Source organism: Drosophila ficusphila, unplaced genomic scaffold (assembly GCF_018152265.1).
Source record: "Drosophila ficusphila isolate 14025-0441.05 unplaced genomic scaffold, ASM1815226v1 contig_414, whole genome shotgun sequence".
Classification (NCBI taxonomy): Eukaryota; Metazoa; Arthropoda; class Insecta; order Diptera; family Drosophilidae; genus Drosophila; species Drosophila ficusphila.
The window spans coordinates 18,963,070-18,990,690 of NW_025064328.1; the positions used below are offsets into that span (position 1 = coordinate 18,963,070).

General features: G+C 48.0%; 4 protein-coding genes across 4 annotated transcripts in view; all 4 read right to left on the minus strand.

The window, feature by feature from the left end:
* Positions 1 to 6,896: 6,896 nt before the first annotated feature.
* On the minus strand, positions 6,897 to 9,150 carry LOC108094267. Its single transcript, XM_017194738.2, is given in 2 exon segments — positions 6,897 to 8,916; positions 8,919 to 9,150. Coding segments are annotated over 2 exon segments (2,127 nt in total). The 3' UTR covers positions 6,897 to 7,021.
* Positions 9,151 to 9,229: 79 nt separating this feature from the next.
* On the minus strand, positions 9,230 to 11,065 carry LOC108094268. The gene has a single exon (XM_017194739.2). It carries the CDS (start codon positions 10,822 to 10,824, stop codon positions 9,241 to 9,243), a length of 1,584 nt encoding a protein of 527 aa, XP_017050228.1. The 5' UTR covers positions 10,825 to 11,065; the 3' UTR covers positions 9,230 to 9,240.
* A 171-nt stretch (positions 11,066 to 11,236) lies between these two features.
* On the minus strand, positions 11,237 to 14,117 carry LOC108094264. The gene has a single exon (XM_017194736.2). The coding sequence runs from the start codon at positions 13,617 to 13,619 to the stop codon at positions 11,349 to 11,351; it is 2,271 nt and encodes a 756-aa protein (XP_017050225.1). The 5' UTR covers positions 13,620 to 14,117; the 3' UTR covers positions 11,237 to 11,348.
* An 86-nt stretch (positions 14,118 to 14,203) lies between these two features.
* LOC108094265 overlaps positions 14,204 to 27,621 on the minus strand; it is a 30,181-nt gene continuing 16,763 nt past the window's right edge. Inside the window, exons 2-3 of the mRNA XM_017194737.2 lie at positions 15,716 to 17,378; positions 14,204 to 15,377 (exon numbers count right to left, since the gene is read on the minus strand). Of these exons, the coding sequence (XP_017050226.1) occupies positions 14,361 to 15,377; positions 15,716 to 16,846 (2,148 nt within the window). The 5' untranslated portion in view covers positions 16,847 to 17,378 and the 3' untranslated portion in view covers positions 14,204 to 14,360. The remainder of the gene's footprint in view (positions 15,378 to 15,715; positions 17,379 to 27,621) is intronic.

A 27,621-nucleotide genomic window follows, 5' to 3' on the forward strand; every position in this document is an offset into this window, starting at 1 on the left:
GTCAATCAGGAGCGGAGGCAATATTTATCAGATTACCGGAGCCTTCGAGATCAAAGATCACGGCTCCAGGCACACGGACAGAAAAAACGGAGCGTTGTCACTTCGCCACTGACAACTCAATTAAAAGTTAAATGGCCAACGGAACCATTTTGAGTGCCGGGCTCACGAGACATAGCAACTGTCATAACAACGTTTATGGTGATCTTTGTGGCAACTTTTAGTATGCCTAATTTCGAAGTTTTGTTTGGCCTAAACGAACACAATATATGGTCATTTCAGATATTCATAATGGCTTGATTTATTATTGACTTCTTATTTGTTTGCACACAAGTTCAATAGCCGATTAATTTGATTTTGTCAATTTCTTAATGGTTTTCGTTTAAGTTGAATTGATGTAAAAGAGGTATCTCTTTAGTATTTTCTGGCTGTGCTATTCTGTTGGGGAAGGCAGTTTTTAATGTGTCACAGAGGAGTTTTTCTTTTTTTCCGGTTTTGAAAACGAGGCGTGAAAAGAAAACCCACTGCGAAAGTTCGTGCCACAGATATAGCAATTTTGTAGCTGAGCATATCCAAATAGAGGAGCAATTATGGTTCTTCCCTGTGCATATAGAACAGCAAACGGAGCACAGGTAAACATTCCACCTCGTCAGCATCTGGGGAAGGAATTCGAGGCAAGATTGCGGCCACATAATTGAATTATAAACAAGAGCAATTGCAGCCATAACCGCCCGAATGGGGCGACTGGCTTCCGGCTAGCACAGAAATTGAAGATGATTTCCAACCGCAACAAAGTCGGGGCCGCAGCACGCGATCTCGGCCAGATTCGCAGTTAGACAGCGGGTGTGATTAGGCCCAATGAGTGGGTAAGTGGGGGAAACTGGTTTCGCATGGGGAAGCGGCACTTGTGCATGATTCACATGTGCCACAAAAAGCTCTTCTGCACCGCACTGCAATGCGATGCGATGCGATGCGATGCGATGCTACTAAAACGCGATCACACAATAATCATAAAGCAAAAATGGAGCCGACCAGCCAGCGAATGCCCAAACAAAGACTTCCGGCGATCAAAGACAGAAGACAGAGGACAAAAGACGGGGCACTGGGGAGCCGAGATTCGTGATCCGAGATCCGAGGCTCCAGATGAAGTGGGTTTTGTGCCGCGAGGCACCGTTAGCATTTATTGATGGCGGTTGTTCGACATGTGTAAGTGACGCCATCGATGCTTGTCGCGTAATTCATCTGATGCCAATTGCCGGCGTTAATATCTGATAATGCCTGACCCACTGGCCACTGGCAGTGGCCGGCCAGTGATTGAAATCGCACCGAAGCATAGTGTACTTAGCATACCGACTGGGCCAACGGGGCGTATGCGCAGTTTGCATGCAACTCAACCGGGGCAAATACAGAAGTTGCTATTATTGTGATTTGCCACACGAGTCCACTTCGGCTGAGTGGCCGGCGGCTCTGTCATCAATCCCCAGCTCGAATTAGCCAGTTTGCCAGTTTGCCAGCTTGCCAGTTGGCCAATTGGCCAGGACCCCTTTTGCATGCTGCAAACAAAATAACAAACGCATGGTGGCTTTATGGAGCCTTTTATTGCCGGACATTTGTCGGCTTCAAGTTTTCATTGCCGGCGGCTGGGAAACTGCGTGGAAAATGGCAGACAGGCGCAATTAATTTTATGGCTATTTACGTAGATTTTCTGCGAGTGTAATTTACGGAGATGCAGGTTAAAAAGTCAATTGCTTTGTCTTGGTTTACTTTCCCGGCCTGCACTCCGAAGTCAAAGCCGTTCACCGCGGCTCTCAACCTTTTGTGTTGCGCCCACTTGAGCTTTGTTCCCCCAGACAGGCCGTCTGTTCAACGCGATGGAATTGTGTTATCAAGAACCCCATTCAGCCGGAGAATCCGACATATCTCTGGACTTATCACTGCCTACCTAAGTGGTTTAGAAAGCCGCAGACGTGACAACTCATTCAGCGGCGGCTGCAACTGTAAATTTCATAATTTATTATGCAGTCGGATGGCCCAATGGCAGCTGGCACATTTCCCGATATTACCATACGAAAGCCGCCAGATCGACAATATAAACAATGAGAATTATGCACTTAATAGCGGACTGGGGCCGGATTCTTTCCGGTTCTGCCGGGCGGAGATGTCTCACTCGCTAATGGATTAACTTGTTTGTCTGTTTTACGGCCCAACTATAATTTAGGCCTCCGATGGGCCGGCCCGCAATAATTAGACAGTTTAGGCCCGCCAGCCGAAACTAGTTTCGGCTAGGCGAAAGCCCAGCGATCTAATGAGCCATTGTCTGAGTCTCATATTTCACTGGGCGGATAATAATCTCACGCTGGAGCTGGGTGTTAAGTGGCTTTGTGTCCGCCGAAATTGATTGCCGCTCAGGAATTCCTTCTCGAGTTTTAATTGAGCTCGCCCCAAACCCGATCGCAGCTCGAAAATCGGTTAAACCGCCAGTCTCGAGCCGCGGAAAACAAAGTGAAAACGAAAATCGGGCCGGCACGCCTCCAAAGCCGAAACCTTGTGGGCGGCTGGCAGTTGCCGGTCTAATCTGCGGAGCACTCGTGTTAAATGTCAAATGCAATCAAAAAACGGCGAGGAGAAGAAAGGAAGCAGGTCGGGCAGCCAACAGCCAACAGCCAGCAGCTAGCGTTGCTCCATTTTCCGGGGAACCCGTTCTTATCTGCCTGGAAGATGGTTGGGAAACTAACGCGGCCTGACAGGATGACAGATCAAATTGGCGTTTGCATACGTCCATCGACGGACGGAACCCGTGTGTTTTTACGACTTCCCGCTCTAAAAGCTCATAACGCGGCCTAATTAATTTGCGACCCAAACATGCTCCCAATGACGAATGGCGGCGGAGTCTGGGAGTTGGTTCGTTGGTTTGTTGGTTTGTTGGTTCGTTGGTTCGACGTTAATTGTGGCTCTAAATGGACGTGAGACATGTGTAATATGCAAATGGAGGGCCAAGCGACTTGACATAACGAAGGTTAGGTTGTTGACCCACTCGGACCTTTGTTATGCTAACCGAGGCGATAACTGTATTGTGGCCAATCTAATCTGGGATTCCTTTGGTATTTGTATCTCACAGTACGAATCTGAGTGGCCGGGTATCTCTTCATGGTCCGGCAATTGCTGCTGCTGCGGCTGCGGCTGGAAAGCAGCCACAAATTAACACGCCATTTAGTTAGTCAGTTAGAGGCGTCGATTGGGGTTAAGCAGCCGTGGCAGCTGGCCCAAAGTGAGGGAGAAAGTTGATGCAGCAGAGCCATAATTGAGCCAACTAGTTGCCGCAACTCGGCCATAAACAACAGTTTTACTTCGCGCCGCCGCCGGCCGACGCTACATAATTATGAAGAATTCCTTAATAAAGCGCGGGGAATCGAAGTTGGCCGCAGCCGCAGTGCGAAAATTGATTTAGTTGGCCGGGCCATAAGCCCCACAGCGAATTGCACTGTTCCGTTGGAGCTTCATGGCGAATCTCGCCGGAATTCGCCTCAGAACCACTATCGCTCGCGCTTTAAATTCAAATCGGCATGTCGGGCAATTAGAAATCGGAGATAAATTTCAACCCCGGCCCACACACTCGATTGCTCCGAGTCAAATGTCGCTTGTCAATAAGGTGTTTCAGCTGGAAACCCGTGTCGAAGCCCACACGCGCTCACTTGGCTCAAAAGCAATTGCTAACAAGCCATTGTTGACACATTGCAGGCCATGTAGGTCCGATCGCCGCGTTCTGTGGGTGGCAGCTGGCTCGGATCCTCGGATCTTTTCAAATAGTGCCATGGAGCACTATGGCTCCGCAGCTGCTAATTGGATCAAGCGATCAGGCGGCGGAGAAAGCCGCTCGCAGTGCGCGGTAATCAAATTATTTCGGGCTTTGGCCAAGTGTTTTCGTGTTTTTATGGCTAGACAAGTCGTGTTTTATGTGCGCGAGCAGGTCGTAAGCCTATTTGGTTATGACTTCATTCCGCGGTCCTGCAGCAAGTTGGTGAAAGTGCGCCGCAGTGCGGCGAATTGAAATGGCGATTAAAGCTTGACGCATCCAAATAAATCAAGCGGAGCACTTCAGTTGACGCGTAATGTGCATAAGCCAACGAGCTCCATTGAGCCGGGTTCGTTGGCCAACTAACAATCCAAGGAACACTCCCTGGAAAACCGATTCTCGACACTCGATAAGCCCATAAAAATATTGAGCTAGGGCAGCCGACCCGACGCCTTGCCTCGCATATCAATCGCTCTCGAGTTTCATTTGATTTTTAATGTAATTTTATTGTTGTCTCTATCTATGAATGTATCTGTATCTGTATCTCAAGGTGTGTGTGTATCTGGGGAAGGGGTTTGGGTATCCGCTCGTATCGTATCCATGTTGCTGCGTTGACAATCCGCAGGCGAAACACGGATTAAGTCGCACCTCACTTGGCCATTTGGCTTATCCCGTGCTTTTAGCATAATTGAATGATTCGCGGGCTTTTAAATAAATTCACTTTGCCCGAAGGAGGAGCACTCTGCCAGTTTCAAAAGGAATTTCCCTGATAGGGATCGCTCTGGATTCTGATTGCACTTCACTTGTTTTTGTCAGTTCCTGCGACTTTTGTTAATTCAGTTAACAGCTTTTTATTGTTGTTGTTTTTTGAGCACTTTGCCCAGATCTAGCTGAAAAACGGTAAATGACAGATCTGGCGCAAGATAATGCGGACCGAAATCGACATCGACGAAGACCCAAGCGATCGATCGATCAGACGGGTTATTTGACAGCAAAGCGCACCTGTTTCCAGGTGTAAACCGCTCGCAACGGACAACGCTTTCAGACTGATCGAACTTGGCCAGATGTGGATCGCCCTCGAGTTGGATCCCCCGCTGCGGATGAAGTTCGATTGGGGTAATGAATAACTGAAGTGGTTTCATAAAAAAGTAGCCAAGTAAATTCTCTTTTGCAAGAAATTGTAACCTATGTAAACATTTATGTATTGAAATACTACAAATATTTGGAATGGCAAAATGGATTATAAATACAATTGGAGTCTAAGCTCCAACTTAAGCTACAACTCCAACAGCGAACACGATACTGGTTCGATGCAACCAGGGTTTATATTAGCGCCCTAAAAATATGCTTCACTTCCAAGCAAATCCAAAAAAAAAATAGCTTGGAATACATGTAGAATCTTGTGTAAATGTAATTAAGAATTCTTCCAACTCTTAATGTAGATCGAATTTGTTTATTCGAATCGTTTTGCACAAATGCATTGAACATTTACAGTAGTCTTAAGAAATCTTTAAAATAATATAAGAATTTTAGCCAAATTTGTAGTTTGTAGCTTGGAGTTTGGTTTTATTCTACATTGGCTAAATGTAGAGTTCTACATTAGCTTGGAGTTTGGTTTTATTCTACATTGGCTAAATGTATAATTCTACATTAGCTAAATGTAGAATAAAACCAAACTCCAAACTACAAACTACAAATTTGTTTTAAATTTTTATATTATGCAAGTATGTATACAATGACGTAAGGAGTTTCTTTTATTGGTTGTTAAGAATAGTTCTCAAACTAACCAGAAAGTGGTCATGGCGCTGATAAAAAATTTTAACTTTTTGGGAGTTAGATATCTCAATAAAATTCGAGTATGAATAAAACGCGACTTTTACTGTTGCCTAGAAATTTAATGATGTCTGAAATATCTAATCGTATTTCACCGAATGGTGGCGTTATGGAAAACAAGCTAATAAATCTGAGTAAACCGGGGACAAATCCAACTTTCAATTTTAAGTCAACTTTAAGATGGTAACCGTGAAATATGATTTCAATAAACAAACTTAAAGTGTAATACAAGACACGTTTGAGGCATGTGACATTATTTAAGGTAGCTCGAATAAGGGGTTAACCCATTTTCAGTCTGTCGCTAGACAAGCATAAATATTTCCCAATTTAGTTTTACAGGCCATAAAAGCGAAGACAAAGATGCGATGTCAACCGTGTTGGCCATGTGAGGGGTTCAAGGTTAATTCGCTGCTGACCATGTTAGTTGGCCACCATGCATGCCAACCTGGCATCATTAAGCCCCACATAAGTACTATCTCAACGCGGTCTGTGGGCTAATTAGACGTGAGTGTGAACGGAAACGCTGCGTTTCTGCTTGCCGCTTTTTGTTGCACCGCTCGGAATGCTCATGATGCATGATTTATGACGTTTTGAATTGTGGATCGGCGGCGTGTGAAGCTCCCGAGGGGCCGGGTCTCCAAAGACTTACCCACAGATGCGTTTTCCTGGGTTCGGGTGGGTGTTTCACTTGTCTTACCTGAAAGGAAAATGGAAATAGAAGGTGATTAGTTAAACTCTAACAGCCCGAAATAAATATGTTCTATGATCCCTTAGGAGCAAGGATTAGGGCTAGTGTTGACGCTATCGCAAAATCAATTTGGCTAATTGCAAGCATAATGGCCTCGTTCGTCGCCACATTTCATCAGACACCGGCGAAAAGGAACTTCAGAAGAGCAGCCCAGAGTGTGCAGACAACTTTTTGACACGCCAGTTTTGGGAGGGAGAGGTCCTGGGGGCGGGACATGGTTCGTTTATTAGTGGAATCGAATAACCCCCAAAGTGTCATCAAATCAATGCAAACTAGCTCAAATCGAAGCCAGCTCCGGAACTTTTCCGGCCGACATTTGCGCGCCATTAAGCTTGATGGGGGTTGCGAGGTGTGGGCCGTGAATTCCTTCCGGGAAATGGGCAATTTTGCTGGCCCATAAAGGGCCATCGTAATGGGAAAAGTTAACGCCACATCAGGGGCACAGGTGTGTCCCCCCCCGTCGGAAAGTAGTTTCCCACCCGCCCGGCTAATAGATTTCCAAATCAATAGACCCTCCCAGGGGAGTTTTCTGGGTTTCCTCGCGAGAAACTTCTCTGTTTTAAGGCCACATTAAATTTGGACGAAACACTGTAACGCACGCATAAAAGGACTTTGGTCGCACTGGAAAACTTCGCAGGAATCGCAACGGCTTAAGCGCACTGGGTGCTCTCGATAACAGACACCACATCCTCGGCCATGTCGCAGAGGTGCGAGTAGGTCTGCATGTAGAGGCTGTCCCTGAAGGACTTCCGCGAGCGCAGTTTCTTGAGCAGGTACAGGTGCAGGTTCTCCCTTCGCAGCTTCCGCATCCAGGGCCTCGGCTCCGATCCCTCGCTCCCGCGGTCCTCGTCCTCCGATAACATCTCTGACAACATCTTTTGGTCCTCCTTGACCTGGAAGCGGTTTATCTCCAGCCTCAGTCCGCTCAGCTCCATGGAGGCCATCGCCTCCTCCCACTCCTGGATGCCGTTGCCGATGCACCCGCGGACGTAAATGAACCTGGACCGCATCCTCTCCTCGTTCTGGGCAAAGTGGGTGAGAGAACCCTTGATTTGCTTGAGGGCTTCTTGAACATCCACTAGCTTAGCATAGTGCAGCTTTCTTTCGTTAGAGTCTGACAACCGCAGGATAACCTGAAGGATCGTCTCGAGTCGGAGATCCCAGGCAGGCTCCCTGGGTTTTTTCAGTTCTTCATAGAGGGCTTTCAGGGTTTCGAGGTCGTCGAACCGCTCGCAGTGGTAACCCGGGTTCTCGGCATTGAACACCTCCCGCTCGTCCAAGGGATATTCGTAGGGACACACCACTTCGGGCGGATGCAGTAGGGGAACAAGGTCGGCGTGCCCCTTTACCAGGTCGTCGGCCAACCGCTTCTTGGACTTGTCCGTGACCAGCGACAGGTTCCGCCTCAGCTTCGCCGTGTACTCCGGTGCGGGGACACAGCGTCCCGACACGCGGGCCACGAACACAGTGCGCACCGTGCCGATGACGTTGGGGAAGATCCTCAGCTCGAAGCGCTGCTTGTGCAGGTAGCAGCCGCGGGGACGGAAGAGCACCCGGCACACCTGCTCCTCGCCCGGGAAGACGGTGAAGCTTCCCAGCGAGAGGAGGAGGGAGTCCTGGCAGAGGGCCAAGCTCTTGGGGTTCCGCTTGCACTCGGGGCCGGACCACTGGCAGGTGAGCACCTGGCGGCCGACGTTCTCCACGCGAGCCACCTCCTTGACCACCTTCTGGTACGGGTGGCACTCCAGGGAGATGTTCGCGATCTCGGGACTCAAGCACCTTCTGCCCGAGTTGAAGTACAGCACGCCGTTGATCTTGACGGCTGCTTTTGGAGTCACATTGGCGGGGTCCAATTCCGGGGAAGTGTCTTCCTGCCGGTCCTCCTTTGACTCCTGCTCCAGAACCTGCGACGAACTGCTCACGCTGAAAATGGTGTCGTCGGGCAGCCGCTCTATCGGATGCTGGTCCGGGTAGCCCCTCGAAAAGCTACCGCCCACCACCTCCAGCTGGTCGACCTCCGGCAAAAAGTCGAGGACCCTCTTGATGTCGCCGCTCTTCCGCTCGATGTGCTGCGCCAACTGCCGGGACTTCAACCACTGGGAGGACTTCTCGGGCTGGCGGAACGCCGCTCCCAGGATCTCCCGCTTGGTGGAGCCGGGCAGACCGCTGACCTCCAGCTCCGCATGTCCGCTTCTCTCCGGCAGCGGTAGAGTCTCCTGCAGTTGGGGCAGGAAGCGGCACTTGTCACAGTCCACTTGCTCGGGAAGAACTCCTGGCTTCTTTTGGACCAAGGTGGTGGGGTTCATCCGGCCCGCGAGGTCCAGCAGCCGCTCCACGGTGGCCCGATCCCTGGGAGCCACCATGCTCGCCGAGTTGATGAGCATCTCGTGCGGACGACGGCCCAGCCTCCGCTGGATCTTCGCCTGCACGGCGGCGCGGTTCTGCAGGGTGTCGTGCCAGTGCTTCAGGCGCGGGTCCATGGCCATCGACTCCCGCATGTCCTCGTCGATGGGGCACGACGACTCGGAGAGTGTGATTGTTCCCCCTTCTTCTCCAAAACATCATCAATGATGTCGTGCACTATGTTCCTGCCCTGCTGCAGCGTGACGCCCTTGAGAACCCCATGCTTCTGGTACACGATTTCCGTGTTATCCGACTTAATCTCCGCCGTGTTCTTGTGGGAGTCGTGCTCCTTGTGAGGTGCCGCGGCCTCCAGGTAGGAGTGCAACCTTGAGCGGAGCCGCACGCCGGTCAAATCGTTTACAATTGACCCTTCCATTTTTTTTTGTTTTTGTTATAAATTAAGTGTGTTTAATTTTTGTATTTTTTTTTCTGTATGTACATGTACTTTGTACTTTGTTTAGGACAGCTAAATCTGTGCTGTGCTCTCGATCACCGACACAACATCCTCAACCGCACTGCAGATCAGTCCGTACAAGTGGATGTAGATGGAGTCGAGGAAAAACTTTCTTTCCTTGTTGCCTCCTCTAGTAGTTCTTGATCTAAGCCAATGCACCCTTTCTTCCCATTCCTTCAATCTACTGGCGAGCATTCCTCGCACATAAATTACCTTTGCGTTGAAGCGTTTCTTTAATCTTAGAAGTGAATCAGCTCTGCAGAATGGCACCTGAGATGGGCCACGCAAGTCGTCGAGCAACTGGGTCAGTTCTGATAAGTTCTGAATACGCTTCCCAGTGTCCTGATCACAACTAATCAGGTGGAAGAGCGAGTGCACACTGTAGTCCCAAGGGAAAGGATTTGATGACGGGCACTTCATTTTCTTGGAAAAGGCCTTCAGTCGCTCCAAATCTTCGTACCTTCGGCATCGGAAACCTCTGTTTCGTCGGTTGAAAACTTCCCGCTCCTCAAGCTCCCTTTCATATGGACATAAGAAAGAAATCGGCTTCACCTTATAAGCTTGAGGCTCAGAAGGCATCATCTGTATCTTCTCCATATCCAGACGGTCCAGGTATTCCTTGGGTGGAGTGCAGCGACCATTCAGGTTCAAGGTGAAGCCAAATGGACGGCAGAAGAAGATTCGTGGCTTGGTGCAGAGCAGCCAGCGTTGCTTTACAATCGCCACGAACCTCGGTTGATAGAGAACCGTGACATCTCGGAATTCGCCTGGAAAAAGTACAAAGGGGCCAACGTCGAACACAAAGTCTCCTGGCTCGGTTTCCATGAGGGTGTCATTGTTCGAAAAGTAGTTCACCTGGTGCCAGCTGAGGTGCAGCTTCTGGCTGCCGCAGTTTTCGATTCGAACGATGGTGCGCAGGTGGCGAAGGAAGGGATTGCAGGTGAAGGTCCGATCAACAACTGGTGAGAACTCCGGAACGCGTGGCCAGTAGTGGACTCCGTTGATACGAACCCCCGGACCACTCGTCGGTTGTTGGGTTGGCTGAATCGATTGCACGACCTCGTCTCCGCCGCTCGACCTTTCATCAGACTTAATAGTGGTTTTGAGGCTTGGAACAGTGATCAGTGCCTTCTGACACTCCTTGTAGCTTCTCCCGACCACCTCCAGGTTACAGATATTCGGAAGTGACTCTGCCAAACAATTCTTCTTAGAGAGAGAGAGTTTAGCACCTGAATGTTTCGGTAGTCCCACTACCTCTGCGAAGCCTTTTACCGACAGTTTCACTATTCCATTCTCACGAGTAAATATTAACTGATTTGGAGATCTTCCCGTTTCCTTCCGAAGTTTTTCTTGCAGCTTCCGCCGTTGGATGAGCATATTTTTCCAATACTCCAGACGACGGTCTACGCTACTCTTGCATTTTCTCAATGGAAGACCTACCAGTGAGGATGAAAGGGATTCGGACTCTTCACGGATTCCTCTTTTAGGGTACTCCTTTAAAATGTTGCCGATGAGGTCATTACACAGCGCTTCTGGGTCAATGTTGCTGTCGGAAGAGTCCTCCTTAATTGTAAAATTCGTCGGACTAGAGCACATTCTTTTTTGTTTTCTGAGTTTTAATTAAATTAATTGTCAACATTCATGCAAGTGTTTTGACATAAACGTCAAGGTGAAGCCTCTTAAAAGGGTGGTAGTTGTAAAGTACACAAAATAAAAATTAAAATTTGTATTGCAATTAAATGGGTTTGCAATTTCATATAAATGGGTTATATTGATATCTAGATGCGTGACTGCTCGAATGCTAGACTTCATCTTTTCAAGGTATTTTATTCGCCTATGCAGAAAACTGGATCTGTGTTAATTACAATTGTTTTGGATTTTTCGAATTTTGTTATAGAAAATGCTATTTTCAAATGTATTTTGTATTTTTTTTATATTTTCCAATTTTTAAGTTTTTAATTTGTTTACTTGCATACGTTGTTGTCTGAAACTATCAAAGAATTTCAACTCTTTTAACCGCACCTAAGCACTTCCCGTTTTATTTCTGATACACGCAAATAAATACACTATGAAGACAACAATCGATTTGTGCTGCCATTTTCCAAAGTAACGCAATTGTTTCAGTTTCCTGGTGAAAGGTCCGGCTCGACTTCAGTGCTCTCGATGACGGACACAATGTCCTCGGCCATGTTGCACAGATGAGAGTAGGTTTGTATGTAAAGGGAGTCCCGGAAGTACTTGGAGTGGTACAACTTGCGCATCACCGCCGTCCGGATCTGTTCTTCATCCATTTGCTCCTCCCCGATAATTTCCATGAGTTTTTCCATATCGATGGGTGTCACGGGACTCGGCTGCTCAGGCTTCTCCTCCTCCTGCTCCTCGTCGCCCTCCTCCAGCTGCCCCAGCAGGTTCCTGTAGAACCGCTGAAGCTCCGGCTTGAAGAACGAGTCCTCCACGTTGAACATGAGATCCTCCCACTCGGCGATGCCATTGCAAATCACCCCGCGCACGTAGATGAACCGTGAGCGTTGATTTTGCTCACTCCGCTGGAAAGGGGTGTTTAGGGGGGATCCAGTGCCCATCAGAGGAGCGAGCAGATCGGTGAACTCGGCAAAGGTCGCTTCCCGCTCCACCAAACTCTCCACTCGCAGGATGTAGTCCTTGATCGTGGAGAGTCGCAGATCCCAGAGCGGTTCGCGTGGCTTCTTCAATCGATGGTGAAGGGATCGGAGGACCTCGAGGTCATCGAACCGGACGCAGTTGTAGCCGGGATTCAGGGCGTTGAAGGCCTCGCGGTCGTCGAGAGCACGATCGTAGGGACAGCAGGTGGGAGGAGGAACCACCAGCGGAGCCAGAGCTCCCAGGTGCGTGGTCAGCTTGTCCATGGCCACCGCGTCCGACTTGCAGATGCAGGCGCACTGGCACTCGAGCAGCTTGGCCATGTAGTCCGCCGGCGGGGAGCAGCGTCCGTGGAGGCGGAGCAGCAGCGACTCCTGCCGGCCGCAGAAGATGCGCGGCTCCACCTGGAGCAGCCAGAGCTCCACGGACATGGCCACCTTCCGCGGCTGGTAGAGCACCGTCAGGTTGCGGGTCTCCCCCTGCGACAGCCGGAACCCCTCGAGGTCGAGGTAGAACTCGTTGTCCCTGGCCAGCAGCAGGGAACCCCGGTTGTAGTAGTAGGTGCTCTGCTTCCAGGTGAAGGAGAGCATCTGCCTGCCGATATTCGTCAGCTGCAGTATGTGCTTAACCCTCCGCTGGAAGGGATCGCACCTGAACCGGGTGACGATCTCGTAGCAGTCCTTTATCCCGCCGGTGTCGCCTTCACCCGGAATGTAGTCCACCCCGTTGACCCGCAGCCCCACTTCGGGCACCACCACTGGTTCCTGGGTCGACTGGTCCTCCGTGGCGCCGCAGGACTCGCAGGACACGCACTCCTCGGAGCAGATGGGCGTACTGTCGCTGTTGGTCACCGAGTGCATGGAGTCCGCCTTCACCAGGATGGTTTTCGGCGGAGGCTTCAGCTTGGCAATGCCCGTTCCCTTGACCTGCAGACTGTCCAGATCGGGAAAGAACTCCACCACGTTCTGGATGGCCGGGAAGCGCTGCTCCAGCCGTTCGTCCAGGAAATCCGACTGTAGGAACCCCGGCAGAGCCCTCTGCTCCAAGGCCTCCTTGCCCAGCAGCTCCCGCTTGCTGACATCGGGCAGGCCTATGATCTCCACGTCCTTGTAGCCCACCCTTTCCGCCTTTGGGGGCGTGGCCTCCAGGCCGGGAATCCTCTGGCAGGTGCAGGGGTCCTGCTGGTCCTTGAGCTTGCCCACCTGCCCACCCGCCGCGGCCATCAAGTGCTCGCACTCCATGCGATCCGCGTAGTCCAGCAGCCGCTTCACCGTCTGCCCGTCGCGGTTGTCCAGCGTGGAGCGGCGGTTGAAGAGCACCTCGCTGGCCAGCTTGCCCGTCTCCTGCTGGACGCGCTTCTGCATCTTCCTGCGCTCGAGCAGCACCTCCTTCCAGTAGCGCAGCCGGCGGTCGACGTGCGGCTCCCGCTCCTCGCGCGGCCAGGGCTTCTCGGCCAGGTGGCAGGAGGAGGAGGTCTCCGGGAACTCCCCGCGGCGCTCCTTGAAGATGTCGTTCAGGATGTCCTCCACCATGCGCTCCGTGTACTTGCCCATCGGCGAGGCGGCGTTCAGCTGCGCCTGCGCCACCATGCGGGAAGTGGGCACCGACAAGGACGAGGGCAGCGACACCATGTTGGCCCTCGTGAACCTGGAGGCGGACTCCATTGTCTTGCGGGTGAACGTGGAGGCCGTCGGGTTGGACTTTGGGGTCTGCACATCGATCAGCATGTGCGCACTGGTCGCCTGCGAGTCTACCTTTTTGGGTGTGTCCATTTTGTGGATTTACATGTAGTAGAAAATATACAACCGATGGACAAGTTTTCCCTCTAGAAATTATAACGAACCAGAGGCACTCGCTTCCAAGCCAGCTAAGTAAGACCCCTTTGTTTTTCGGTGAGAACTAAGCTTGTTGTTATTTCCGAAACAATCATATCCAAATACCCTGCTTAAGCTAAGATTATACGTTCCCCCAATAACTAGATTTAGTTTATTTCTAAATAGATTTCGCTTGTCCTAAATAATAGAAGGTCGCTGCTTGGTGGTGTATCGTTAAATAAATTGAATTCGATAAATAAATCTTACTTTTACTACAGTGCTCTTTAGCACACGCAGAAATGGACAGTGAAGATGTTCAGATAGTTAAACCACTGTTTTATGATTAAACCAGTGAATAGCATTCGTAAAAGTTTAATTGAATAGAAAAGTAAACCGTTTGATTCCAGCTAAGTGGCAATTACAGTTTTACATTATTCCACACATTCAGCGTACTTTTCCACAAAGCAAGTGGTTGAGAAGTTGGAAATCAATTTGATAAGCTAGAAAATCCAGTTAATAAAAGAGAAAAACTACTCAAAGCATTGTAAATGTTAAACCGTTTTACTTAAAAATATAATTATCTTTATTGTTAACTTCTGAAGAACTGAGTGAATAGAACTGCGTTTCCAGGTGCCTTTGATGGTAGTTTCATAGTGTAAAGAGGGAAAAGGCGCCTCGGTGCAATCCGAAGACTGAATCCTAGTCGGCGGTGCTCTCGATCACGGATACAATGTCCTCGACCGCATTGCAGAGCAGATCGTAGGTGTGCATGTAAAGCGAGTCCTTCAGGTACTTGCAGGACCTGACCGTCTTTGAAATGGTTTCCACTATATCCTGCTCCTCGGACGATTCTGACAGACGGCGCAGGCCTTTCCTCGGGGACACTCCTCCGCTTCTTGGAAGGCTGGGATGCTCGCCGAGGCGCCGAAGGAGCTCCAGTTTGAAGAACTGCTCATCCAGACCCCAGGCCATGGCCTCCCACTCGTCGATGGTGCTGCTGATGGTGCCGCGCACGTAGATGAACCTTGCCTTGTCCCGCTCCGATTTGTTATCCAGGATGGCGAAGGGCGAGCAGCTGTTGCACTTCATCGGCTGGAGCAGTTCCACCAGTTGGTTGTGGAGGCTCTCGCGCAGGAGGCGACTCTCCTGCTTGCCGATGAAGGTCCGCAGGGACTCGATGGTCAGGTCCCAGGGTCGATCGCGCGGCTTCTTGGCCAGCGCATAGAGATCCTTGAGGGCCTCGAGGTCCTCGTACCGTTCGCAGCGGTAGGAAAAGTTCTGGGCGTTGAAGACCTCGCGCTCGTCGAAGATCCTTGTATAGGGACACAGCAGGGGAGGATTCTCGATGATCGGAGCCAGGCCCGCGTGCAGCTTGATGAGGACCTTCGCCTGCAACTTCTGCTGCTTGTCCACCAGCAGCTTTTGGTGGGCCTCGAGGCGCCGTTGGAACAGAGCCGGAATGGTGCACTGCCCCTGGATGATCACGTCCAGCCGACGGGTGCCGCAAAAGGGGGACCTGGCGAAGCACACGTTCCAGCGCTGCGTGAACAGACCCACTATCTCGGGCTGGAACATCACTCGGATGACTCGGCGGCCCTGCGGCTCCAGGATGAACTCGGTGCGGTCGAAGATCAGCTCGGAGTGCAGGGTCATTCGGTCGGATCGCAGGCGGTTTTTGGACAGCCAATAGACGTGCACCAACTTGGGACTTAGATTCTGGGGGAGTCTTTCAGTTAGTGAGTTGGCTACCAAATGGTTGTCACCAATATAGTAAGGGAACAAGTATTTAAAAGCTAAAAGTTAAACTCTCTATCCAGATTTGTGAGAATTACCCACACTTAATCAAGCTCAACAAATATTTGTCAATCACCTCCAACAACAATAGCAGGAAGCCTTTGTTGTCGTCCAATTTAAAATATCAAGTGCACCTGCAACATGCTTTTTGAAGGTTATTTTGACAAATTAAAGCGTTGGTTCCTGTTGATGTATACTATTTTAGAACGCGAAAATCAAAAAGAAACATTTCTGAATATACCCCTGACAACACAGATTACCTGGATGTCCAAAAGCACCTTGACCGAGCGTTCGTAAGGATCACATTTAAGCATCATGTTGATTGTTTTGCCAGGGGACCCGCTTAAGTTGCGATAATCGAGGAGCATGCCGTTGACCATCAGTGCGTTCGTGTCCTGTGGATCGTCCAGATCCTGTATCTGCAACTCGCCTTGGCCCCCCTTCTTGCCGACCTTTTCGGGTTCCACCTCTGGAGGAGCCTCCTCCTCGCCACCGTAGGAGAGCAGGTCGAGCAGATCCGCGTCCTCCTCCTCTTCGGAAGTGGAATCCCCGGTGAACTGCAGGCTTTCGCCGTCGTCGATCCTGGTGACCGGAGGCGACTTGGTGACCCTCTCCCCAACTGCCGGCGTGACTTGGAGCTTCTGGAGGTCGGGGGCGAACTCGAGCACCTGCTGGATGAACTCCTTCTTGGCCTCGAGCCGCTGGTCCAGGACCTTGGAGCGCTGCCACTGGCTCTCGACCGCGGTGGGAGGCACCTCGGTGGAGGCCAGCTCCTTTTGGGTCACCTGCGGCAGTCCCACGAACTCCACCTGCTGCATTTGCGGCTTGGCGACGTACAGCTCGTGAATGTCGCGGCAGAGATCGGGATCGCGGCGCGGCTTCAGCGAGTCCAAGGTGGCGTTCTCCTTCAGTCGAACTAGAGGTCGGGATCGGTCGGCGGAGTCGAGGACCCGCAGGATCATCCGCTTGCTGGCCTCGTCGATGGTCGCCGAGCGGTTGAAGAGGACGTCCTCGGCCCGCTTTCCAGTATGCTGCTCGATCCGCTCCTGGATTCGCCGGCGCTGCTCTAAAATGCGGTTCCAGTTGCGCAGCCGGGGGTCCATGTCCAGGTCCTCGTCCCCCTCCAGACACACCTTCTTGTGCGACTTCTGAATCGCCGGGCGGAACGGGTCCACGGAGGAGGACGATGGCTTCAGCTGGAAGTTCTCATCCTGCAGGACCTCGTTCAGAAGGTCCTCCAGGGTCTGGGCCGCCAGATAGTTGCTGGCATTCTGCTGCCCCTCGTCAGGGCTCATCACGCAGTTGTGAATGCTCGTATGGGATCCTCCTTCGTCCGAAAGACCATCAACCTTCGCTAGGGTGTTTATGGTAGATTTCAGCGTGCGTCTCATTTTCAAAGATTGCTTCAGTTTCGGAGTGTAATAGAGTGTGACTATCTGACAGAAAGTTCCTATACTGTATGAATCAGAGCTTATCACCTAAAACTAAGCTACAGGAAGCGTGTGCTTACTAAATTTAATTCGAAGGAGGTCGTGGGCATTGCTAGTTCAATAGCTAGTAGAGAGAAAATTCCTCACTTTGTTCGGCTCCCAGTAAATTGCAATTTATGAGGCTGGCTGTTGTGCTAATTCGCTAACAATCCCCACCAAACTGCTCCAAAAACCTGATAGGAAAACCCGGCTCGTGTGACAAGTCATCGTAATTTCCGCCCAGGCAGTTGGCTCGAATTCGAATTTCCCTCGCCATTTACCTTAGGACTCAATGGCATTGACGTGCCGCCTTCACACAATTCAAAAAGTTGTTAGAAGTTGTTGTTTTTTTGGCTGTTGCTTTTGCTGTTTCTGTTGATGTTGATGTTGCCATTGTGACTGGCAGTGCCAACAAAGAGAAAGGAGTCGCCGGGGCTGTCGTATGTCAACTTACCTGAAACGAGAAGAGGAGAAATATTAAATTGATTTATACACAAGTCATGTGCGAGCTTGCAGCAACTGAATATGAACTATTCCTTATTTATGGACGGTTCAAAGGCTCATTAATTATGTCATCTGTGGTTTGGCTGGAGGTCGAGGTGGAGCTTTAATGTGGTTTGGGGTTAGACGTAGCCAAGGATTTGCCCCGTCCGCTGGAAGGGGGAGGCGAAGTGAGGTTTTCCATTCGAGGAACAAACTTTTTGCTCAACAAAAGGGCGAAACACAGAAAACAGTCGAGCGAAACAAAGCCATATCAATTACCCCGGCAACGAACCGTTCAGAAGTATAAAGTTATTTAGCCCGAACCGCTAAGGGAGGGACGGGATCCTGGCCAAGAACAAAGGCCACAAACCGCAGAAAGGAAGCCGAGTAGGGACTGATAGTGGAAATGGGAGTGGGCCCGAGCTGCGGAAATGCAGCGCATTGTTGGCAATTTCAATACTCATCATTATTACGGCGGCTGGAAGCCCTCGAGTGCATGTGCTCCATCTACGTGCCGGCGAAATGCAATCAACATATTGTAATTCAGAAATGCATATTGAGAACGTGCAAAAGATACTCGTACTTGCAACAATGCTGATTCTGCCACTGCCACTGCCACTGCTTCTGCTGCACTTAACGGCCCGCCGGAGGAAAACAAAACGAAGCCGTGCCAAAAGCAGGGGACATTGTTGCCGCCGCCTCAAGTGGATCCAGCGTAAAAAAAATCTGGCAGCGTTTGCATTTTGATTTCCCATCTCGCATTCTCTCAAGCAACGCATTTATTATTTACCAGCCAGCAACAGGCAGCAAGAAGCCAGAAGCAAGTTGAAAACAGCGAGCTGCAACTCAATTCCGCAGACTCATGCTGCAGTTGTCAACGACTGCGCCGAAGAACCGAAGACCCTTGCCCCCACGATTCCCCACTTCTTCCAGCTGCATGTTGCATACCACTTGGTGTTGACAGTGAGACAACAGCACAACGGCAACAGCAACTCGAGACCCAGACGCCAAATGTGGCGCTCGTTGAGTGAAGTCGGACTGACGGACTGACGGACTGACGGACGGACGGACTGACGGACGGACTGTCAGACAAACAAACCCGTACAATCTGTTTGTACACTATCAATGCAAAAACCATGATGGATAGCGCGGAGTCAGAGTCCTGTGCATATCAAAGACATTTAATTTGATTCCTCCTTAAAGTAAACTTCATACCCTTGAGCCTTTTGCAAGCGATATCATTTACTATAAGAAGTAAATGTATGTTTCAATGTATAAACTATGGGCTATTAGACAATTTTAAAGTAAATTTAAGAACAACCTTAAAATTTTGGATTCCCGACTTTTTTTTGGAGGTTTGTATTATCTAAAAAAATGTATTTCTTCTAAGGTTTAGCTTAACTCAAACACATCGAAGAGAATCAAGTTTACGAGCTAAGCATGTTCGACATTTAATTAACACAACGCTTGTCGATATATGATCCAAAACTAAAGTAATAAAAGTACCCATTGAAAGTATATAAACGGTTCAACTATGTTCAGAAAAATGCAAATTAGCAACTTAAGAGGTTAGAGCTGAAGCATAAACCATACAAAAGTATTTTAAGATTTTACCATGCCTCTTTCACTATTCTAAACTATATTTTGTGCCTGTTACCTACTCTTTAACAAAGCAGTATACCCTTTTTCTATACAAACAAAGGGTATAATAAAAATACATTTTAAATTTTATTGTTTTTTTTATTTTAAAATCATGTTGGGTTCTGTTGGACTTAATTTTCATTCAAGTACCAGTACAGAAGATGCCAAAATTTTGATTGACTTGAAATTGAGTTGATTAAAATTTTAGTTGATTTCTTTTAGTACATCTCTATTAGCAGTTAATGTTTTTAAGGCTTGTAGGTTATTGACTTAATTTCTCTCAGTTGCTTAATCTTAAGCAAATGATTTTTGAAGATCATCTTCAAGATACCTCCTGCTATAATGCAACTTATTATCGTTATGTTAGCGTTTAGCTGATATACCCGCCAACTCCCATAAAAACAGGGTGCTCAAGATACTAAAACGAATTTATTTGCGTTCGGTTAGTTGCTGCCCGACATGCAAATGCTGTTCGCCGCATTGATGACGCCCATAATAATCAAATTTTTATTGAATGAATTGCAAGCTGTTAAAACGCGAAAATATTTGTCAAGCGGCGAGGCCAAATCCATTGAGGTTTCCATTGGCCGGACACGGGACTTGTTCGGGCAGTCCGGATCGGGCGGGTTCGATCGCATGTGTGGCCATAAAAGTGCGTTACAAATAACAGCACTTTTATTGAATAGTGCTGTAAAGACAAGTGCGCCCGCTGCCTTGGACCGTTAGAGAGGTCTGGTGCAATCAAATTCGAGGCGATCACTGCGAAAAACTCACTAGGAGTTTCATGCGGCTAACTCAGATTTAATTTCCTTTTTTTGTAAAAGGGAAACTAACCAAATTCGGTCTTTCAATACTATCGATGTTTTATTAGACATTATTTGAATAAAAATGTTAGTTTTAATTGTGAAAAAAGTGATTGTTAAATGTCCCGCCTTGTATTACAGTTTAAAAATACTGCAAAAGTTGAAAACACTCATTAACCAATCTACAGTACATACACTTAGGATCAAATTGTTTAGAAGAATATAGATAACCTACGCTTTTACCTTACAATGGATGCCATTGTATAGAGAATTCTTTGAATTTCATTCTAACAATGAGAGTTTAAATTTGCAATCCAAACATTCTGTCGGAAATGTTCTTAGAGTTTATATAACCCATTGTGTTTTGATAGATAAGTATTCAATTTGTCAAAGTAAATAAGAAAAATAGTAGTAATGTATTTACATCAACCAAATCGCTAGGAAGTTTTCTGTAAGTCTTTCAAATCCTATCGAGAATAAAACTACATTGCCATTTTCCCCCCTTTTTCACAGTGCAGACTGAAACTCGAACGCAGACTTGAAAATGGTTGATTCGAGTTAATTGCTGTGCAATTTGTGAGCAGCAAAATGGAATGCGCTGTCAAATCAAACCCGAAGCACTTAATTAAAACTTATTGAAGGCAATCGCCAAATGTGGCGCTGGCCACTGCGCTCCTAATTGCATAAGCATGTTGCTGCAGTCGCAGTGTTGCATGTGGCACGCTGCAAGCTGGATGCTGCAAGCTGAATACAGCTGCCGGGATTCGTTTGTTTACCTGACTTCGGCGGACTTGATGATGGCCTTGGGGGAGCGTCCCAATAGTTGGGGGCGGGGGGCACCCACTGGCGCAGCACTTGATAGTTGCCCTCCAGCAGCGCCATGCCCTCGATGACCTCCTCGTCGGAGTCGCCGTCGTTATTGGGTCCGCTGGCGTCGTTGGCGTTGCTGCTGCCATTGTTGTTGCTGTTGCTGTTGCTGACTCGGCCATCGCTATCGGCATGCAAATTATCAAGCGAATTGTTCATTGTTTCGGCCGGAAAGCAAAAACCGGGGAAAAGCACTAGACTAAAATTTTGGCGCCGCTTTCACTGGCACTTCTCTTCTACGAGAGTCGCGGATTTTGCGGGCAAACAAAGATGCGCACTGCCATTTGCGCTGACTCACAGATACAAACACTGACACACTCTCACGGGCACACACACAAAGAACTATTCCTTCTCCGGGAGGAAGAAGCAGCAGCAAACAATAACAAAGGCGGCCGGCAGAAAGGCAAAGATTAAGTTTAACTCGAGTTCACATTCGCGGTCACATTCTGTTTTGCTGTTTTGCTGGCACAGATTCCGCGAATTAGCGATTATTTCCCCACTTCGATTCCGCTTAAAGGTATCTGCGTATCTGTTTCTGGCAACTGTGTTCCTTATCAATCGACGGAATAACGGGAATTTACGCGGAATCGCCGGTCGGAGCGCGTGGCCTCCGCTCGCGTTGCACTCACGGATGGTTCTTCCTTCTAATCGGCGAAATGCTCGTTGCGTTTGTTTTGGCACGACAGGATTGACAAGCACGGCGAAAACCCAAACACATCGCACAAAGGCTCACCAATACCGCGGCACTCTCACACACACACTCTGAAGACTCACACACACACACACCGGAGGGTTAATATCTGGCACTCGCTTTTGCATCCCTTGTCGGCGGAAGAGAACTCGCCCCGGGTTCTCCTTCGTCCTTGGTCCTGCGATTTCTCTGCTTCAGTTTCAGTTTCAGTTTGGGCCGTTCGCCTTGCGATTGCCGGCTTTTTCCTTCCTCTTTTTAGTGTGTGTGCAAAATAAGGGTTCGAAATGTAATGTTTTTATGTCTGATTTCGTTTTCCCAGATTGTGGTGGTGTCGGTGGGTCGCCTGGTCGGCTGGTCGGGGGGTGGTGCACGGAGGTGGGCGCCCGTTCGATGCACGCATATTGTTGAAATTATGTTGCCAAGAGGTGTGCAAGGGGGGTTGGGATGGTGTGGGACCAGGGGAAGGTGTGCAAGAGAGTGGGCTTAATGTTATAAAAACGCTTTTAAACAGTGGTACGAACATTTTTAGAAGATATCAGAGAAATGCCCGTGGAAGGTATTAAAAGTATTGGTAAAGGAACATAAAATTTTACGTTGAATATAGTAAGCTTTTATTCGCATTACTAAATGTACATAATTTACAGTAAAAAGAAAAAAAAAAACATGTTTAAACAACAAGAAATTAAGTAAAAAGTATTCAGAAGTTATTCAACAAAAAGTGTTAAATTTATAAGTAAATCTTTCGCCAACTCTGACTTTCTATTTCTTTAAAGACTAATCATACCAATCATAAAAGCAAATCGTATATTTTTTTGTAACCTATTATTTATATTTAAATATTTCCCGAACCACTGTGCTCAGTTGAAACTTATACCCATTAAAGTCTGGCGAGCACGATCCCCGTGACCTCTCACACACACTCTCGCCGAGACCCTTCGCCGCTCACACACACAAACGCACAGAAAGGAAACTCGAACCGGAGCGAACAAACCCCAAAAACATTGGCAAACGAACAAAGGACGAAAGAACGAAAGGAAGCGAACGCTCGAACGTATGCTCATATTTTGCTACAAAGAGACTCTCTTCTCAGCTGCGATTCTTAGTCTCTCTCTTTCTCCCTCTCTCGAGGACTTCTGCTCTCGTGATTGCCAGGTTTTTTAATTCACTCACTCAATTTGAATGTCGTTTGGCCGCCGGCTGTTGTTGTTGTGGAGAATTCACCCCTAAGCGTCTTCACGGTAATTTGAACACGTGCCGAGCAGCTGAGCGAGTTGGGGGGTGGTTGGGTGGCACCGGTCACCCAAAAGCCACCCCTTGCAACAATCCAGCCAGACAGTCCGGCGATCGTTAAATTTTATGATTTCATATACCGCTTGCATTCCTAACGGGACAGACACCTCGTCCAGTTGGAGAAGAAGAGCTTTGCCGGCAATTAACCATCCAAAGACGAAAGAGTTGGCCGGAGGCAACTGTACTCGACTTATCCCCCCACTAAATGCAGGCCGAAACAATCAACTTGGCAACACTCACGAGGCCCCAGGGAATAGGATGCACAATCACACACTGGGCAAAAAAATTGCTCAGCTCACAACTGTAACTGCCTTCAAAAGATACAAAGTTTTGGATGCTTCGAAACTTCAATTTACTTTCATGTACACTCTCTTATTTAGAAAAAATAGTTTTGGTATATGGTTCGTTTGAAGATATAGAATCGCAACTGAATTTATAAGCTTAACTTTTCAAAAAAATACTTAGTAAGCAAGCTTCGCTACATAAAGCAAATATAAACATTAAAATATTAACTTTGAAAACAGAAGAGAAGAAAATGTTGCCCCCTTCCTGAGCTCCAGATTTTATTGCTTAATATATAAACTTTCTGACCATAAAGTTTTCTAGTATTTTCCTTTGAAAGCACCTATTTTTTCTCGGTGTCAGCACGGGAAAAGTGAAAGCTCCGATGGGTTACGCTACGGTATTTAATGTGCAAATACCCCACTCTCGGTGGCACTCAACACCCACTGACCCACCATTCTGTCGTCGCAAACAACAACAAATTGCGTCGTTTGGCAAATCAACCCTGCAGACAGGACAACAAACATGCATATCCACCAGCAGAGTGGGTGGATCGTGGGTGGTGGTGGGGCAATAACAACCGACACTTCAACAGCCGCACACAATTTCCGCTTTGGATACAGGGCCTTAGATTAAAGCGAGCCCTCCTCAGGATTTTAATTAAAATGCATCTGCCGGGGTTCTTGGTTTTCGTGATGTGAGTCCTTGCTGTCATTAGCAACATGTTGCTGGGAGCGGCCTCAGCAGCGAACAGAGCAACATCGCAGCCAATGACATTTGTGTAATTTAATTTTATTCATTGCATAACTCACATAGTTAGCAACTCGAACGGTTTTGTCGAGAGAAAAGGGCTGACACAACCCCAGGAGATAGGAGCACACGTGCAAAAATACGTCCCAATATTGGCTTTAAATTCATTCAGGAATTGCAGATGTCCTGAAATCTTTAATTGTTTTGTACAAAGCTTAAAACTATTTTTTTTTTATAATCGGTTTTCAAGTTCTGCTGAATAAAGAACTAAGCTACAATACATATATAGAGCAGGTGTCAGCAAATTCGACTTTAAATTCAAAAGTACTTAAAGTTTTTATGGATCTTATTTCACAGAGAACTGATTCAAGATTTTTCTCAGTATGCCCACACACGCTCCACTTCAGTTATGAGAGTCGGCATAAAAATAATTATATAAACTTTATGCCCTTGCCGTCTGGCAGTTCTTCGACGGGTCTTTCCACCCTCGATAATGTCGCAATACGCCCACGCAAGCCGCTTGCTGCACCACCGCCCCTTAACCCACCTCCTCCCCCTTCCCTTCCCTTACCCCTCAACCCTCAACCTCGGACAAACCGCACAGTTTTGAAAGCAGGAAAACCGAGAGCGGTGTAAACATTCTGCCCGCCGGCGTTCTCCCCAGCTAGACGCACACACACAAGCACCCACACACACACCGGTCTCTGGGTCGGCTTTAACATGATTTGTTGGATTTGGCGAAAAAGATTTCCTAATTCCATTTGCTAGACGGGTCTACGGTCCATGACTATTTTCGGGGGTGAATACCCAACTTTGGCAAGGTTTTGTGCCGCTGCAAACTTTGAATTCGGATCGGTGCACTAGAATTTGATCGGATGTAATGGGAAATTAAATTTGCCAATATGTCGGGTTGAAACACAGCCATTTCGATTTAAATTAACTTAATAGAGTTATCAGAGCAATAAGTACTACTCTGCGAACAAATATAATTACATTATGGCAGGGATTGAGTGTCATAGTTTTTGTTATTAATCCTTATACAAAATATATAATTTATAGCACTCACATTTAACTACTAGAGAATCAATACAAATTGCAGAACTAAATATGCAAATGCAAAATTATGCATTAAATTCAGTGTGATTTTGAGCAAACAGAAATATTGTATTAATAAGTTTTATCAACATTCCATGAGACACGTTCAAGAAGTGACGCCCCACCTTGAATTTCAAATTTCGAAATGACAATATCAGACAATATCAGTTGCTGTTTCCCATCATTACCGAAAAGTGCCAAAGTGAAGTAGGCCCGAAATCAGGGGCGTTGTAACCAGCTCAATTACAATTTCGGCTTGTACCAGTAGTGGCTCTGTGGTCTTGGCCCGTCTTGGCCCGCAGTTGAGCATTTCATTAGCGGGCTGTCTGATATTTCCGAACACTTCATTACGGGAGCGCTATTAGTTGTCGCTGTGACTTTGATATGGCCATTGTTGTGTCTTCCTCGCATTAGGCCCTGTCTGAGGTTGTGGGAACTCCCGGTTGATGGCCCACACAGAAGCGGTCATAAAACAGGAGAGAGTACTTGACGCTAACTACTCAGCTTTTTGGTCACCCAAACGAGTTAGTCGATCGGTGGGTCGTTACTCCCGTTGCCAAAAAAAAAGAGTGAAAAGGTTGGAAAGGCGGATGGATGAGCATATGCAAATGTGGAACATATTGTTTGGCAACTTCCTAGATCTGGGCCTGCTCGTGTTTATTTAAAGACTCTCCACGCCTCGTTGGACGAGCCACATGTTGACGAAATCCGTGGCCAGGGAACCACATCAAAGTAGCTGGAAACTCAGGCGAAAGCGAGCATTTCGAAATGGGAAGCCATGTAAGAATTCCAGTTAAACGTTCTCCTCTCGAGGCGGTGTACTAAAAATATATACATTTTCATCCAAACAGACCCAGTCATCGCTGGCGGCCAAGACCAAAACTCAAATAGACCTGGAACACATTTGATGCCTATTTGTGTTTGCCTTCGTGTTTGTTTATTATTAAAATCAGCTTATTTGCACTCATTTCGACTTCGGAGCAGTGCCCACGGGCCATTCGGAATGGGTTTCGTTCCGGCTGAGGGGCAGGGCAGGGTTACCCAGTATTCCGGATCGGGTTCATAAATATGCAAGTCATTAATAGAAATATGATGTACCCCAGGCACTTGCCGTCCTGTCCTGTCCGCTCTCATCAGAGTCGGAAGTTGGCAGCAACCCTCTGGAATCGAGGAGTGGGTGGATTCGGTGATGGAGTGACAGGCTAAGCGATCCACTGGGACCGGCGGGTTAACCGGGGAGAACTGCCTGCACCCACTCACAAATCGAGTCAGAGTTATGCTTCATTTGATTTAACACAATCGGTTTGACTCTGCCGTTGTTGCTGTTGTTCGTTCGAGCCACGTCAAGGCATTTGATGTTGCCAAAAATGGGTGTTTGGGCTGGGCTTCGTCCTTTCAGCGACAATTGGATTAGGCCCAGGATGGCATTGATTTGTCCTGTGTGGGGTGACATGTAAACGAGCGCTCTTCAGGCATCGGCACTTAGTGTTGCCTCGGGGCAGGAATCTGGGACCCAGAAAATGCAATTGCTGTTAGAAGGGCGAGTGGCAATCTTGTGGGTTTGAGATTCCCTTCGCAGAGTTTTGCAGACTAAAGGCTTTACCCCAAGGTTATTTCACGAATCGACTTAGAAATTTAAACGTGTACTGAGTTTATATATTTGGTAAATACATGTAATACAAACCTAATCAGGCACTGGTGGTCCTTATAAATCGCTGTTGTAATAAACTGAAATGTTTTCAGTTCTAAGACACGAAAACATTCGAAACTCTTAATTGATTGCGATTCGAATCTTATCTGGTTGATCTTGTTACAGATTCGAGAGAGGGAAACCAGAAAATCTAGTTTAATAAATAAATTATCCAACTACGTCGACACCGCTCCACATGAAAGTACCTTTGATATTCTACTCGTACATGATTTCAACGCCATTACCCCGCTCCCCTGGAAATCTATAGCCACAATCTATCGCCCGATCTGCCCGCGGCCAAATGCAATAATAAACACATTGTCTTTTCGGGGGCAAGGGGCTTTCCTTTGAGTTTTCCAACCCGATCCAACGCCCCACCCACCGATCGGCGGGCAAACGCTAATATTTCCGCTATTGGCAGGGATTTCTTTCACTTAACCGCGGGCCACTGCAACTTGCACATGTTTTATTTTCCACCGCCACACTTTGCTCTCGGCCCGCTTTTCGTTTTCCCCATTTTCCTTCGGCCTATCTCTGTTTTCTGTTTTTTATTGACAGGCTGCCGCTGGCCAGCGGCTGCAATTGCAACATCCGCACATGTGGCCAGCCAGCAGATCTACTACTACTTCTGGCTCGGCTTTCCTGTTTTCCTTGCAACACAGCAGCAAAGCAGCACAGCAGCATTGTTATTGTTTATTGATGCACTACTTTGCGCTATTTTCGTGTGGCAACTGAAAGGCAGCTCCAGCAGATGGCGATGGCATGCTAGTGGGCGTTCGAGTGGAGTCGACTCGACTCGAAAAACGGAGAACTGCGGCCAGCAACTAGAAACCAGAACCCGAAGAACGAAGAACGAAGAACAGTTGCAGTTGCAGTTGCAGTTGCAGTTTTTTTTTGTGGCCAGCTCTTAAAGTACTCGTAAATAAATTGTTTCCCAACTCGGCAGCAGATGCAGATTTAACGAGCTGCCTCCGAAAAAAGAAAGGAAGGCGACTTTCAATTAGCTGGCTGGGTTTTGACATTGCTCAAATTACACAACGATGGCGGGACGGAGCTGATTATTAGACTTTTCAACTGCAATTGTCAACGGAGCCGAAGTTTTATT

Bases quoted from the DNA above. Each gene is read 5' to 3' on its own strand.
- LOC108094268 (XM_017194739.2), bottom strand. From the start codon at position 10,824: ATGTGCTCTAGTCCGACGAATTTTACAATTAAGGAGGACTCTTCCGAC.
- LOC108094264 (XM_017194736.2), bottom strand. From the start codon at position 13,619: ATGGACACACCCAAAAAGGTAGACTCGCAGGCGACCAGTGCGCACATG.